This window comes from Microtus oregoni, unplaced genomic scaffold (genome assembly GCF_018167655.1).
Source record: "Microtus oregoni isolate MIOR12 unplaced genomic scaffold, Mior012 000000F_ref0000247, whole genome shotgun sequence".
Taxonomy (NCBI): Eukaryota; Metazoa; Chordata; class Mammalia; order Rodentia; family Cricetidae; genus Microtus; species Microtus oregoni.
In genome coordinates this window covers 53,245,984-53,262,204 of record NW_024543059.1, presented here as the reverse complement: position 1 = coordinate 53,262,204, position 16,221 = coordinate 53,245,984, and the positions used below count along the sequence as shown (strand labels likewise).

Genomic DNA, 16,221 nt, shown 5'->3' with positions numbered 1-16,221 from the left:
CTGATTTTAGATAAAAATGATAGCATTAAAGCAGGATGGTTTGGCAATCAAGTGGACATATAGACCTGGAATAACATGAGAATCCCACACATAAATTCTCACATTTAAAACTGTTTGATAGGGAAAGACTAGTCAGTCTAAAGCTGATAGAGACGTGGGAGCGCCCACATGTGAGTACATAAAGCTGGACCCATATTTACAGTAAATACAAAATTAACCCAATACACAGCAAAGATCTAAACACAAGGGATAATGCTATACTTTTCGAAAAGAAGAATCTTTATGTCATTGGATTTGATGCCGTTTCTTGATTTTACACCAAAAACACAAGGCAAGAGAAAGCAAATTGGACTTCATGAAATTTAGAAACACTTGTGCAAGAAAGGAATGGCGGAGTAAAGAGACAACCTTCACAGTGGAGGAAAATTATTGCAAATAATATGCCAGGTAGTTTAAGAACTTGTCTCCAGAACACATGCAGAACTCCTGTCACTCGATAGCAAGCAGTGAAAGTCCAAAGTTGGCCCAAGGAGTTGAGAAGACCTCCCCTATAGACAGGAATGCTCAGCTAAGACTGTAAGGACAGAGTCATTATACAGGACCTACAAGCCAAGGAGTTGAGAAGACCTCCCCTATAGACAAGAACGCTCAGCTACGACTGTAAGGACAGAGTCATTATACAGGACCTACAAACCAAGCCACATCCTGATGCCACCACACACCCATCAGGATGACTGTCAGAGCAACTGCACAAACCGGCCGTGAATAGAGTGCGGGATAGAGAAGCTGGACCCTTTCATACAAATGTGTCACGGTACAGCCACCATGGAAACAGCTACAAAATGTAAAATGCTAAAAACATAATTTCATAGAAACCCAGAAAACAACTCCCACATTGCTCCCAGTATCCGTGATAAGTATCTACCACAGCCAAAGGATGCGACCCACTCACGTGTCCGCTAATAACAGGGTAAGGAGTGCATTCAACTTCCGGTGCAATGTTAGTGCACAGAAGGGAATAAAGGGGTCGATTTTGAAGGCACTGTGCTAAGTGAAAGCAGCCAGATAAAAAAGAACCCTCTTTGTATCATCCTACTTAGAATTCCTAAGAGAAGCAGCCCTCTGCCAACAAGTAAAATATGAGGAGAACGGAGAAGGGTGGCTTTTGATTGGCCATTGATATCTATTTGATTTAACATGAATTTCTGAAAATGGCTAGTGAGATTATTTTATGACACTGTAAAGGTGCTAAAGCCACTGAATTATATACCAAAGAATGGCTGAAATGTCAACTTGGAACACATCACAGTAAAAAGTTGCGCCCTGTTTCCAATGTCCTCCTTTTGGGTCTGAAGGCTGAGGGTCGCTAACAGACTCATACACCCCTTCACAGAGGCGCAGAACAGTGTTTCCAAGTTCCTCCAGTGCTGCCTGCGGTGCTGTTTCTGGTGTTTGGAAAAGATGGTGAAGTTTTTAAACAGAAATGCCTATATCATGGTAAGTAGGCCACTGCTTGTTTATGGTGCCCTTGCTTTGCCCAGCTGACCTCATGTCTGCCCTACTGCCTGGAGAGCATTCTGGTATCTTGTGATTGACTTTGTTACTGGGATAAGTGTGATTCCACGCCTGAATCAGGGCTACACTTTTCCTGAGATGTTACTACCTTTGATAGCTCATTTAAGGGGAAATGCTTGTGTTGAAATTTTCAAAGTGTGCTAGAGGCCCAGAGAGATGGCTCTGAGGGTAAAGGTGCTGGCTGCCAATCCTGACGAGCCAAACTAGCCCTAGGTTCCACAGGGTGGAAGGAGAGAATCAAATCCTGCAATGACTTCTACAGGCAAGCTGTCAAGTGAGCACACACATATACGCACTCGCACAAATACACACATAAATGTAATTAGACTTTAAAATGATAAACAAAAAGAAAGTGTGGTAGATTGAAATGGCGCTGTATGTCTAAAAATTATGTAAAAGGGAGCTGTTGCCCCTGGGTCCTTCCAAAGAGAAACCACCTTTCTAATAGAGGGATTTACATAAGTTTAGGGAAGGGATTAATTGTTTTACGAACTTTGTGTTAAAGAAGAGTGAGCAGTGGTAAGGCTTGGGCAAATCTCTAACTCATTTCCTGCGAGAATGTGCAAGCCTCTATGGAACTGAGTTTACACAGTAGACTCAGGAAACACAACTCCCTCAAAATGTGGAAACTGTACTATTTTACCATGTTTGCTTATTATCACAGTGTGGTGGGAACTGGGGCTGGGTTCATATAGTTGTGGATGGAGATGCAATTAATTTACCCACAGTGAGAGATAGTACTGAGCCTTTTAATCGCAAATTCTCATAGTAGATAGAAGGTATTGGCTTTCCTTAGGAGTAATTTATTTTGATGACAATATTCAGTCCATTTAATAACTACTACAGTCAAATGTTTCAAAGATAGATTCCCTCATCTGAGACTTGAGGAAAAGGCCTGCCCCTACATCCAACACTTGGCAAGTCTGTTAGTGGAGTCAAGGACAGAGAGCTCCTAGGCATCCTACTAACCTAAATGTTGGAAAGAAGTCAGGGTTGTTAGTGTGGAAGATGGCAGTGAGCTGGACTGTCCTGGGTGGTGTTTGTTTATGCCACTAACAAGAGTGTCAATCATTTTCTTCAGATCGCATTATATGGCAAAAATTTCTGTGAGTCAACAAAAGATGCTTTCTATCTGCTCATGAGAAACATTTTGAAGTAAGTAATCAGGCTGAGGATGACCATAGACAATCTGGTGAGACTTGACATTCTTCGTTTGTAGTTACCCAGGGTGTTGCTGGCCTTAGCAGCCATGGATGTTACCCTTAAGTTTGGTAGATTTTAGTCAACAGTTCTCTTCATCCACCTAGGTGGCTACATATTTAATTTTTATTGTCCTTTCTGCTCAAGAAGTTCTCCAGGTGGCTTACGTTAGCATCTCCTTGGTGCCCATTTCCTTCTCTCAAAATTGTTGAGAAATGGGTGTGCAGAGTCGGAGAATAAATTTACCATACTCAGGATCCAGGGTGCCTTCACTACTCCCACCAGATGACAGTAAAGACCACTACCCAAGTTCTTTGATCAAGTTAACAAGCTTTATGTTCTATCAGACAGGGCTATCTCCTAAATGGGGTTTAAGAAAATAGCATCAAACACAAGAGAAGGTGGGGTTTATATAGTTTTAAAAAGCTGCAAGACTAGGGCTTTTCAAGGGTTGGAGAATTTCCAGAGGAATTTTGGTTATGTAGAAACTTGGCTGAACATTTCAAAGTTATCTGGCAGAACATCTTATCAGGGTGTTGGGAGCATGTTCAATTCCAGAAACAGGTTAAAAGCAAAATCAACTTGAATTTTGCAGCAAACAGAAATGGGCTTGTTCTGACCTTACAACAAAATGGCTTCCATCTGTAAGATGGAGTCAAGCTGCTCCATCACCTTAGGGAGTAGAGAGAGAACCAGATACCGTCATTGCTCATCATCCCACAGGGACATCATTCCAGTGTCCTCGTCTGTGAGTCTCGTTAGAAATAAGAACCTCAGGCCTGGCTCCCATGCTCCTGTCTTGCATTTAACAGCTGCCAAATAAAATTTCACCAAATACACAGGAGCGTGAACCCGTGACTGTTTACCTGGTGTGGATTTCAAACACTGAGTTATACTTTCTTGTTTCCCCTCGATACTCAGAGTCGCAGTTACAGATGAAGTCACACACTTTGTATTACTCCTGGGGAAAATTCTAGTGACTGGGATTGTAGGTGAGTAGTGATAACAACATGGATTCAAAGCTGTAAGGAGTTTGGAGACTCCTGTGCCACAGAAATACCGATAGCCTTTCTCAGAGTATGATATCCATGTCCTGCTTTTTCATGTAGGTATCCTGGCCTTCCTACTCTTCACAGAGAGGCTGGAAAGGGTTGTAGAAGGACCGACGACTTTAAATTACTCCTGGGTACCTTTCCTGGTAAGAACTGGTGACTTAGTCACTTGGGGACACTGTAACAAACCAATATAGGGTGAGTGACTTCACCAATAGAAAGCTATTCCTCCCAGTTTGAAAGGCTTGGAGGTGGCAGCTGGGAAAGAGGTTGATTCTTCACATCACATGCTGGAGAGAAAGGTGGCAGACCCAGTCTCTTTGTAGAGGGGCACAATCCCCATATAAAGGTATTCCCACTGTGACCTCAATGTTTCTTTTAATGTAAGATACAGGGAGCAATTCAGTCTATAGAAGCTTAGCATCAGTGAGTAAGAGATGGAAGCATAAGAAAAGCAAAAGGAGACAGAAACAGCAGAGACAGCAAGTATTACCGGCCTTAATCTGTGTCACTTGTCTCCTGCTTCTGATGTCGGTTCCTTGGAAAGGACTGCTCTGTTGATAGGGCTGCACACAGAAGGTTTGCTGGGTACTCTTCCATGAGCTCCGTTCATAAGGAAGTAAAGAGGACTGGGCAGAGCAAGAGAAGCCAGCCCATAATACACTTACTGCTGTATCCCCAGATACAGTGACAGGACCTTCTGGAAAAGAAGCTGGCCTTGTGAATCATGCCGGCAGTGTTAGCCAGGAGCTGATCCCCCATATGGGGCTCTAACTTGGATGAAGCGGTTCCCTGAAGGGAGTAGATGTCTATGCAGTGAAGCATCTGAATCTTCTCTGCAGCCGACATTCCCAGTCACTGAGGATGAGTGGATGGACAATTCGGCCGAGAGCCGAGTGGAGTCCTGCTAGACCCAGCACAATGAGCTAGCTCTCCTAATCTGTATGACATAAATGCTTCTCCCTGAGGTCAGGGCAGAGGCACAGAGAGGCTGAGTAACTTGAAGACCTAGGTAGTATATGCTCTTAACCTCTAGACTCTCCTGCCTTGATGCGGAAACTCAAAACTGAGATTCTTTGGGTAGGCAATAGGAATATCAGTGGACATGTGAACAAGGACATGTCTTTGTAATCTCAGGACAGCATGTACCATAAAGCCAAAGGTGTCTATATTGCAGATGTTCCCAACACGGAGCATGCCAATGTTTGCTTATCCTGCCTTCCATTTGCATTTGTGTTATTATTGTTCTGAGTGAAGTCAGTATGAACAAAGTCCAATGTGCTGGACCTCTTCTCTGTCTGTTCACAGACTCTGGTGGTTGGATCTTACCTGATTGCTCATGGGTGCTTCAGCGTCTACTCAATGTGTGTTGAGACCATTTTCATCTGCTTCTGTGAGTATCCACCGTGTACATTTGTCCTGTGGAAAACGAAAAGATGAGAAGGTGAAAACTCACTTTCCACCTGGCTTGGTGATTTGCTTTACTTAGCCTCAAATGCAAAGCAGCATTTATTTGGGAGGAGATTATTACTTGTATATGCTTGTTAGTTCTGTTGTGGGGGATGAGAGAAATAGAGAGAAGAAGGGGGGGTGAGAGAAGTATGCATGGTGATGGTGGTGGTGGTGATGGTGGAGGTGGTGGAGGTGGTGGTGGTGGTGATGGTAGTGATGGTGGTGGTGGTGGTGGTGGTGGTGGTGGTGGTGGAGGTGGTGGTGATGGTGGTGATGGTGATGGTGGTGGTGGTGATGGTGGTGATGGTGATGGTGGTGGTGGTGATGGTGGTGGTGGTGGTGGTGGTGGAGGTGGTGGATCTGGGGATTTAACCTAGGTCCTTGCCCTTGCTTGGAGAGGACTGTAAGCTCTATTGCTATTTTCATCTGGTCTTCCCTCCTTGTATCTCTAGCAAACCAGGAGGTAGGGTCAGGATGTAAGAGAACAGAACCCTGTAGCCATGTTATGGCTGAGAGATAATTTCTCTGTCACATGGGGTTTTCGGAGAGGCAGGCAGAGGAAGCTTACTTCCTGAGAAAATGCCTTGTGGAAGACTGGCGGTTTTAAGGCAGGTCAGGAAGAAAGATAATTGCCGACGGGGGGGAAAATCTAGAAAATAACATAATTTGATGTTTTCTAAGCATTTAAGAATCAATTTTTATTAAACAAAGAAATCTGAAAACGTTATTCACTAGAGATGGCTTATGAGGAATGTGAAGAATAATCTTGGCCTAGGGTCTCTGGTTTATTTAAGAAAATGGAAAAAAAAACTGAAAAGATGGCTCATCTGGTAAATTTCCTTGTTACCAAGCTTGGTGACCTGAATTCTAGACGCACTGTCTGAGTCAGGGCTTCTATAGCTGTGAAGAGACAGCATGCCCATGGCAGTTCTTATAAAGGAAACATCTAGTTGGAGCTGGCTTACAGTTCAGAGGTTCAGTCCATTGTCATCATGGGGGAACTTGGCAGAACGCAGGCGCAGGCAGCCATGGTGCTGGAGAAGGAGCTGATCGGTGGCAGCAAAAGGAGACAGTGTCCCACACTGGGCATAGCATGAATATCGAGGTCTCATATGATTGCTCAAGCTGCCCATTCAAACCACCGCTCCTGTGGTGGAAGGGGAGTCCCCTCACCTTCATACATGAACCGTGGCCCATGCATACACACACATACACATAAATATGTGAGTCTAATAAAAAGAAAACTAAAGGAAAAAAGGAAAGGGAGCTGGGCTGCTGTTTCCGCGATTAGGAACGTATAGTTTTGCAGAAGGCTGGAGTTAGATTTTCAGTGACTCCCGGCTCCCATGAAGGGTGATTATGTCCTCCTATAACTAGATCTCCCTGGGGACCGGACACCTCTGGCCTCTGGACACTTGCAGTTATGTGCACATACCCTCCCCCCCCACACATACCAGTAAAATAACTTCAATGACTTTAGGACTGAGGAAATGGTTCAGTCAGCAAAGTGTGTGTCACATCAGCATGATCAGTCTCCAGAACCCATGGAAGAAGTTGGGAATCGTGGTGCTTGCTTGTGATCCCGGCACTGGGGAGGCAGAGCAGTGGATCCCTGGAGCTTACTTGTCAGCCAGCCTAGCCTACTTGGCGAGCCCCAGGCCGTGGACAACATCATCTCAGAAAGGAAAGTGGACAGCTCCTGAGAAGTGAGTGCTGCCCGAGTTTGACCTCCGGCTCTCATGGGCATGCGTGTGCATATACATGTGCACCCACACACATGTGCACCCCCCACATACATGCGCACCCCCACACACATGTGCACCCACACACGTGCATCCAGACACACATGTGCACCCACACACACATGTGCACCCACACACATATGTGCACCCACACACAGATGTGCATCCACACACATGTGAACCCACACACATGTGCACACACACCACATGTGCATCCACACACATGTGAACCCACACACACGTGCACCCACACACACATGTGCACCCACACACATGTGCATCCACACACATGTGCACCCACACACATGCGCACCCACACACACATGTGCACCCGCACACATGTGCACCCACACATACATGTGCATCCACACACATGTGCACCCTCACACACATGTGAACCCACACACACTCTCCCCACACACACATGTGCACCCACACATACATGTGCATCCACACACATGTGCACCCTCACACACATGTGAACCCACACACACTCTCCCCACACACACATGTGCATCCACACACACTCTCCCCACACATACATGTGCATCCACACACACTCTCCCCACACATACATGTGCACCCACACACATGCACCCACACACACATGTGCACCCACACACACATGTGCACCCACACACACTCTCCCCACACACACATGTGCATCCACACACACTCTCCCCACACATACATGTGCACCCACACACATGCACCCACACACACATGTGCACCCACACATACATGTGCATCCACACACATGTGCATCCACACACACTCTCCCCACACATACATGTGCACCCACACACACATGTGCATCCACACACACTCTCCCCACACACACATGTGCATCCACACATACATGTGCACCCACACACACATGTGCATCCACACACACATGTGCATCCACACATACATGTGCACCCACACACACATGTGCACCCACACACACTCTCCCCACACACACATGTGCATCCACACACACATGTGCATCCACACATACATGTGCACCCACACATACTCTCCCCACACATACATGTGCACCCACACACACATGTGCACCCACACACACTCTCCCCACACACACACACATGTGCATCCACATACATGTGCATCCACACATACATGTGCACCCACACACACATGTGCACCCACACACACATGTGCACCCACACACACTCTCCCCACACACACGTGCATCCACACACACATGTGCATCCACACATACATGTGCACCCACACACATGTGCATCCACACACACTCTCCCCACACATACATGTGCATCCACACAAACATGTGCACCCACATACATGTGCATCCACACACACTCTCCCCACACATACATGTGCATCCACACACACATGTGCATCCACACACACTCTCCCCACACATACATGTGCACCCACACACATGTGCACCCACACACACGTTCCCCACACAAATAAGTAATATAGTTTAGCCTTTTACCTCCGTGCTGTGGAGACTAAAGCAAAAGGACTGCCAATGCCAGGCCAGACTGGGCTAGATAGCAAGAGCTTATCTCAAAAGCAAAAAAGCTTGACCTATGAAATTAAATCTTTGCTCTACATTTTCCATGGAGTCAGTGATGTAATGAAAAGTCACAGAGCTGAAAGGTGATACTTTAGAAACCCCAGGAAGAGCTTCCGTATAAACGTGGAGATAAAGATCCAGGGATCCAAGGGCCCAGGGGTGCGGTGTGAGGTGTACCCAGGGGTAGAGGCCAGTTCGCGCCTTCTCCACCACCAGCATCGCCTCCGTTTGCCTCTATTTGACATGCTAACGCTGATTTCTCTGGTTTCTCCCTGTTCAACTCTCCAAATTGTAACCCTCTGGGTCCTGTTGTGCTGTGGCTCCTGCCTTGGCCCCGCCTTGGCTCCTAATACCCAGGTGAAGATGTGGAGAGAAACGACGGCTCGGCAGAGAAACCTTACTTTGTAACCCCCAGCCTGCACAGGATTCTCACCAAGAAGCTCCCAGGTCCCCAGAGACAGACTGAGTAGAAAAGCTCCAAGCAGGAGCCTTGTGAATTAGGTTGATTGCAATGTGAAAACGTTGCTTTGGAGCAGGGTGCAAATTCTGTGCTGTTTCTGAAAAGGCTGCAATTGGTACCACTGGAGGGAGCAGGCATTTGACAGTGGCCTAACATTCTTTTTAGACTGTGGTCCCAACTGCAGAAACCTGCAGCTGACAATGTTTTACTAACTTTTATAACTTTGCTAGCCTTTCTTTTTTATAGGTGTATATTTGTAAAGGATATTCAGGCAGTTTTTTTTAACAACACTATAAATGTGTGATCGATTAGCCATAAACGTACCGAGTTGTAGTTGACCGGCATATGGTACTAAATTTGTAAATATGGTGCTATGGTTATAGTTACTGTTTAAGCTGGTGAACAGCTCTCTAAACTGTGATTCAGCTTGTAACCCTGGTTCCCTAGAAAGCATATTTCAGTCTGGTGAGTCCATGACAAGGCATGTGAATTGCAGGTCCCATGGGTTCCACGGCTAGCATCGCTGGAGGTGACGTGAACTGTGGCCCTGTGGTCCATCTGTTTCAGAGACACGAGACTCATACTGGGGTCAAATCTAGGTTTGTGGATATCATTTCCATTACTGTGGGCCTTTGGCCACCCTGAGAATATTTTGAAAGAGCGGAAATGGCTACCTCGTTCATCTCTTGCCTTTTGCCCAAGTTTCCAGTCATGTAGAAGGCCTTTGGACTCTCCTCTTCACGGGTACATGTCTGTGTTCTTGTGACTTCATTCTGCAGAAGGTCTGAGTTCAACTTTCAGTGAAGGAAGTACGCTGATGGGTTCATTCAGATTTTATTCTAAGGAAATGAATGGACCAGTGGCTTTCTGTCAAGTACCACATCTGATACTTTCAAGGGTGTGCTTGGTTCAAATTGGAAAATCTCCTCCCCACACCACACCCCCAGGGCTTAGAGAGGAAGCTGGTTTGTTGTGGCCATGCCTAAATGTCACATGGTGAACTGGACCCATACACCTGTCTGCTCTTTTCTGTGTGTGGAGGGGACCAATGGGCCACGGCTAATTAAAGCCCCTCCAAAGATCACAGGACTAATCAGTGCCCTTTTGGTTTTGATGCTAAACTCATATCAGATTGTCTATATATTAATAATGGAATGTGTGGATATCAATACGGCCCTCACACTTGAGAGTCGGAAATATATCCTTGAGTTATAAGTTAATATAAATGCTAATTTATTTAATAATTCTGAAGTGTGTGAATCTAGATTTAGAACTGTTTTATGGAGATTTCCTACAGAGAGCCAATTGTTTCAGAAAGTTTTCAGTGTGTCGTCCACATGACAGCCAGCGGCTTGTGCTTTGTCTACTTTATTGAGGTTGTTCAGTCTCAAACGTCACTTGGAAAAGAGCCTTCTTTCTTTCCTTGATAAGACAGAGAAAAGGATCGCTTATCTTTTTCTTGAATTTAGTAGTATTTTGTTTTCAACCATGCAAGGACCTCAACAAAGACCTTTAAGAAGGTGGCATTTACTGGTGAAGCTGCAGCCGCAGGTGTCTCTTGTCTGGATGTGGGCGTCTCTCTGGGTCGTGATAAGATACTTGATCCAGAGACACACAAAAATCTTGATGTATTGTGGTGTATTCCCCAGAAAAATAGTCTCTGTTTATTACCACTGTACTTCAAATGTGTAGCGTAAAAACGAATGTTGTTTCTGAGAAGAATTTTAGAAGCCATTTTCTTATACAGCAATTAAAGTTTTTAAAACACAGAGCAATATTTTCAGAACTGTCCGTGGAAGGTTTTGAAATTAATTGTAAAGACCACTTTGTCAAGGTTTTACATTCTGAGTTGTCATTGGAAAAACAAAGGCAATTTGGAAACATACTGTAATTTAGAGAGTAAATTTGGGAGGGGAGTAAACGTTGTTTCCTCCGTCATTCCATGGAAAGGCTTGAACTTTCGCCAGAACTGACCTGGGACACGAATGAAATGATACCTTATCGATGTATTAACAAGGGCTGATTGTTCTCCATAGCTGTTTACAATGATGCTGATAGCGTCTAAAAAAGCGATGTTTGGCGTTGCTGTGCAGCGGGTGGGCAGCAGGTGGCGATGTTGCTCCTCCCACCGCTTTGCTGCGCTGTTGACGCTCTGCCCTCCTCCCTCCTAGTGGAAGACTTAGAAAGAAACGAAGGCTCTCCTTCCAGACCCTATTTCGTGACTCCGACCCTAATGAAACTTTTGATGGAGCGCAAAACTGATAAGAAGCAGTAGGAGAGCCAGCTGGGCACCCCGCCACCTGCGTCGCCTCCTGCTCCGCTGGGTCCGTCCGACACTCCCTGCACAGTGCTCCGGTCGGGGACATCCGTATCCACGGCCTTGCTGCTTGCGTTCTCATCTTATACCAAAGCCCACACTGCAACCTGTGAAGCCATCAGAAGCCGCAAGGGGATTGTTAATAACATACAACATTTTTATACTAAGATCTTTCGTTTTGTATTTTTTTTAACATAAAGAGGCTTGGATGTTTGGAAAAATATATTAGGTACATTCATATTCTTTTCAGTATTAACTTAATGGCGTATACATGATTTAGATCACTAATAATTTTTTTAAGATGACAACTAAAAAGACTTCTGCAGGGAAAAATTGATAATTAAAGCAAGATAAATGTTTTTAGGTCCCTTCCCCACTCCTGTTTGACAGTCAACCAATTAAGCAGACCACCTGCCTCCGTTTTTGCCTAAGTAGAGGATGCTCCCTGTGAGAGCTGCCAGTCAGCCACCCGCCCCAACCACCCAGTTCTCTCCAAGTGCCTTCCTGGCTGGTCAGTACTTCCCGGATCTTGTGGGCAAGTGTACAGACCTTGTTCGAAGAAATCAAACCCTGCAGTGTCAAGCGATGAAAGGTCTTCTCACGCTTTCAGTTTGTTTTCTTCTGTTTTGTTCCCATCTCGCTCGCCGACTGGATACCTCTGGTCATTTCACTCCTGATATTCCTCACTTCCAGAGGAGCGCATTGTGTGTGTGACTCGAACAATTCCCCTTGCGCCTTGTGGACATTCACAAATGTGTGCTACACGCAAGCAAAACAACCCGGGAGAAAATCTGTTGGCTTTGTCTTTGTTTTTAACCGAAGGAAGTTTTAAAGTAAAATCTTTTCTATAGTAGTTCCTTAAAAATACGGTAGGTCGGCCCCTGCACATCTAGTGTCTTACCCGTCCCCAAGGGCAGCTTGTGGGAGTTACGCGGGGATGCTTGCCCCTCAGAGGGTGGTAATAAGGGGCATGCCCGGTGCTGACGACCTCCCACTTGACTCTTCCGTGGGAGCCTGTTTTGTATATGTCATTCCACTTTTTATGAGACAACCTGTTTACCTGTCGATTTTTTTACTGTGCCAATAGAAGTCTTTGATTCAGTTTTAAATAATGTTCTGAGGAGTGCTAAGGTTTAGGAGAACCAGCTCCATTTAACCCAACTCAGACTTACAGCAAGTCAGCCACATGGTGGACATTAGTGAGTCAGTCAGTAATAACTTAGTATCGTTTATCAATGATCTGTTTGTTGGAAGGTCACTTTAGATACTTTTATACCAAAAAGTTCCCACTAGCGCCTTGCGGTGTGGGCTCACCACCCCTCCCGCCCCACGCCTGGTGGTTTGGGCTCTCCCGAGCCCGTGGCGGCGTGGGTTATATAATCACTGTGTCTCTGCTATGCAGGAACACTCAAAGTGTATGCTCTAAAATACCTTTGGTAGCTAAAATGGTTAATATTTAATGAAATTTGTTGTTGCTCATTGTATATTTGGGTTTTTTCTTCTAATAAAGATTTCGATACCAGACAGATAAAAAGGCTGCCCTTTGATTTCTTTAAGCTAGAAAAGAGCATTTGTGTGTGTATGTGTCTGTCTATGTGTGGGGGGGAGGGTTGCACATGTATGCATGTGTGTATGAAGAACAGAAGACCCTGCCTATTCCTATTTCTATTCCTAGAACACTGGTTATTTCTCCAACGTCATACCTGCCTGCATACCACCATGCTCCCCACCATGTTAATAATGGCCTGAACCTCTGAATTGTAAGTGAGCCACTCCAATTAAATGTTTTCTTTATTAAGTGTTGCCTTGGTCATGGTGTCTTGTCACGGCAATCGTAACCCTCACTAGGACAGAGCCTTTGGAAATTGTTCTTAAATTCTATCCAGGTGGGGTGATTATCTCCATTTTTTAGTTCTTGATTGAAGAGCATGCTTTATAGATTAGTCTTGCTTGGAATAAGATATGGGAACAGAATTGAACCAAAATCATTGCTGCAGTCTGGGATACCTTAACCTGTCTCCCAGTTTCTTGCAATTATTATCCCGCATGTCTGTGCTTTTCAAATATGGCTGTAGGGTTCTAATGATACAACATAATAAGCTGTTAACTAAAATATATGATCAATATCTTGGATGCATTGAAATGCACAGCTTTCTGTCTTACAATCTAATTTCCATTATGCTGATTTAGTTAGGAAGAGAATTATATATCAAATAAATCAGGAATAAATTATTTCTTCAAAAATTATTTCCCATATATGTTTTTAATCTTGGAGCTGAAATGGAGATTGCAGACTTTCCTCTCCGGGTCCAGCTGAGTTGCTGGGGAGCCTTAATGAATCAGCAGCCCCATTAAGACAAAGGCAAATCCATTCACTCAGATTTAGTTGTACCACCTGATATCAGGTAACTGGATAAAGTCACAGACAAATGGCCCTCTCAGGACTGACCAGGCCACTATGAGGCAGTCCGTTCCCCACTGGCAGCTTCCCAGTTGCTTAGGAGGTAGTCAAGGCAGCTGAGAACCTGGCCATAGCTTCCGTCATGGCTTCTCTACAGGGTGAATGCGGGCTGTCCCGTGACACATTTACAAGCAGCCAATTAAATTTTACGAGGTGAAGTCACCAAATTCTTCAAATTTAACTCTGGCTCTTTTTCTTATATACTTATAGCATACATCACAATAATCAAACAAGTGAGGGAACTGGGAAAGCCCTTGCTGTTCTGGCACGATGGCTTAGCAGGGGGTGGGGGCTGGCACTTCTGATCAAGCCTGGAGCCATGAATGTGATCCCTGGAACCCATTAGAAGTGGAGGGAGATAACAGACTTGAAAAGTCAGTCTCTCTCTCTCTCTCTCTCTCTCTCTCTCTCTCTCTCTCTCTCTCTCTCTCTCCTCTCTCTCTCTCCTCTCTCTCTCTCTCTCCTCTCTCTCTCACACACACACATACACACACACATACACACACATACACACACACATATACACACATACACACACATATACACACATACACACACATACACACACATATACACACATATACACACATACACACACACACATACACACACACATACACACACATACACACACACATACACACACACATATACACACACACACATACACACACATACACACACACATATACACACACACATACACACACACATACACACACACATACACACACACACACACACACACACCACAATGAGCTCCTGCACATGCTCATCACATACACATATTATATACAGGTACATTAGACACATGTGATAATAATAAAATTAATTTAAAAAAAATTCTGCTTCTTCTTCGTCTTCTGGCCCCTTGCTGTAAAATACTGCAGTGTGCCAAAGGTGAGGGCGGCTTATCAAAGAGAAAGATGTTAATGAACTGTATAGAAACAGACGTGTTAAGACAATCTTGGGAGTGACACCTGCCACATTCTTTTACCCAGAAGACTGCCTCCTGATGAGCAAGTGTGTGTGTGTGCGCGCACTCATGTGCACACACACACTCACGCGCACACAGAGAAGAACACAGGTGGAGAACAGAAACCCTAAGACATACAAAGAAATCTTCAGGGACCACAGAGGGCAAGAATTCAGGCATCAGGTGCCTTCTGACAGACTCGTAGGTCTGTTGCAAAGCGGCTCTACAAATGAGAAGCCAGTAGTTAAACAAACAAAAATAGTTCTCAGACATCTAACGAACAACACAAAGCAGACTGTAGTACATGAAGCTAATCATGTAGACATATTTAGCCCAAATAATCAACAGAAAAGAGTGACGTCTCAACCCGGCTCATGGTTGAGGACTTTATTTTTATTTATTATTATTATTTTATTACTTTAAAAAATACCTATCCAAGTTCCCACTCCCTCCCCTCCTCCCACTTTCCTCCCACTCCCTTCACACACACACACACACCCCACGCCCTCCAATCCTAAGAGAGGGCAAGGCACCCTGCTCTGTGGAAAGTCCTAAGGCCCTCCCTACTACATCCAGGTTGAGCAAGGAATACATCCAATCCCAAAAAGCCAGTACATGCAGTAGAGACAAATCCCCACTGTCAGTGGCCCCTCAGTCTGCCCCAACTGTCAACCACATTTAGAGGGACTAGTTTGATCCCATGCTCATTCATTCCCAGTCCAGTTGGAGTTGGTGAGCTCCCATTAGCTCAGGCAGACTGTCTCAGTGGGTGAACCCCTCATGGTCTTGACTTCCTTGCTCATACTCTCATTCCTTCCACTCTTCAACTGGACCTTTAGGGCTCAGTCCAGTGCTCTGATGTGGGTCTCTGCCTCTGTTACCCTCTGTTGTTGGACGAAGGTTCTATGGTGATATTTAAGAGGACTTTAAAACACACGCCTCCCCTTTGCAGAGCCAAAGATTTGCGGCCCTGCTAGGCATATCTCTGTGCTCTACCCAGAGAGATTCACCTTCAGCCTTTCCCACTCCCACCATCAGCCTCTTCGTCTCTCACTCCCTCACCTGTTAAAAATTCAGAGCGCATATCACCTTCAGAAGGAAATTCAGGTGGGAGAGGAAGGAGAAAGCCAAGCCTTGGTCCAGGAGCGTGGACAGCACTTTGGAGCACTATGCCATGCTTCCGAGGCCTGAAGGACAGGAGAGCATCCAGAATGGCAAGTTATAGCTTGAGGGCAACAAGCTCAGAGCCACAGCAGGTGAGCTGCCATTCCCAGCCATCCTGTGACTGTAGGGCCATGACGAGCTTGTGACAGCTCAGAGAAAGTTGAAGCTCACCTACCTCCTTTCTCCCTGTGCTGAGCTGTGCCCATTCTTGAAGGCCTAGCAGGGATTTGACACATCCAACTGGTTCTGTGCAGTGGATTTGAACTGCTGAGG

At 45.3% G+C, this 16,221-nt stretch overlaps 1 protein-coding gene across 2 annotated transcripts in view; it reads left to right on the top strand.

Moving 5' to 3' along the window:
• Slc44a5 (solute carrier family 44 member 5) overlaps positions 1 to 12,817 on the top strand; it is a 242,757-nt gene extending 229,940 nt beyond the window's left edge. Inside the window, exons 17-22 of one of the 2 annotated variants that reach the window (XM_041649914.1) lie at positions 1,394 to 1,497; positions 2,657 to 2,730; positions 3,697 to 3,767; positions 3,885 to 3,973; positions 5,136 to 5,220; positions 11,202 to 12,817. In XM_041649914.1, coding sequence (XP_041505848.1) covers positions 1,394 to 1,497; positions 2,657 to 2,730; positions 3,697 to 3,767; positions 3,885 to 3,973; positions 5,136 to 5,220; positions 11,202 to 11,305 — 527 coding nt within the window. In that variant the 3' untranslated portion in view covers positions 11,306 to 12,817. Of the gene's footprint in view, positions 1 to 1,393; positions 1,498 to 2,656; positions 2,731 to 3,696; positions 3,768 to 3,884; positions 3,974 to 5,135; positions 5,221 to 8,927; positions 9,265 to 11,201 lie in introns of those variants that run through there. The other variant, XM_041649905.1, reaches the window with a different exon arrangement.
• Positions 12,818 to 16,221: the final 3,404 nt, after the last annotated feature.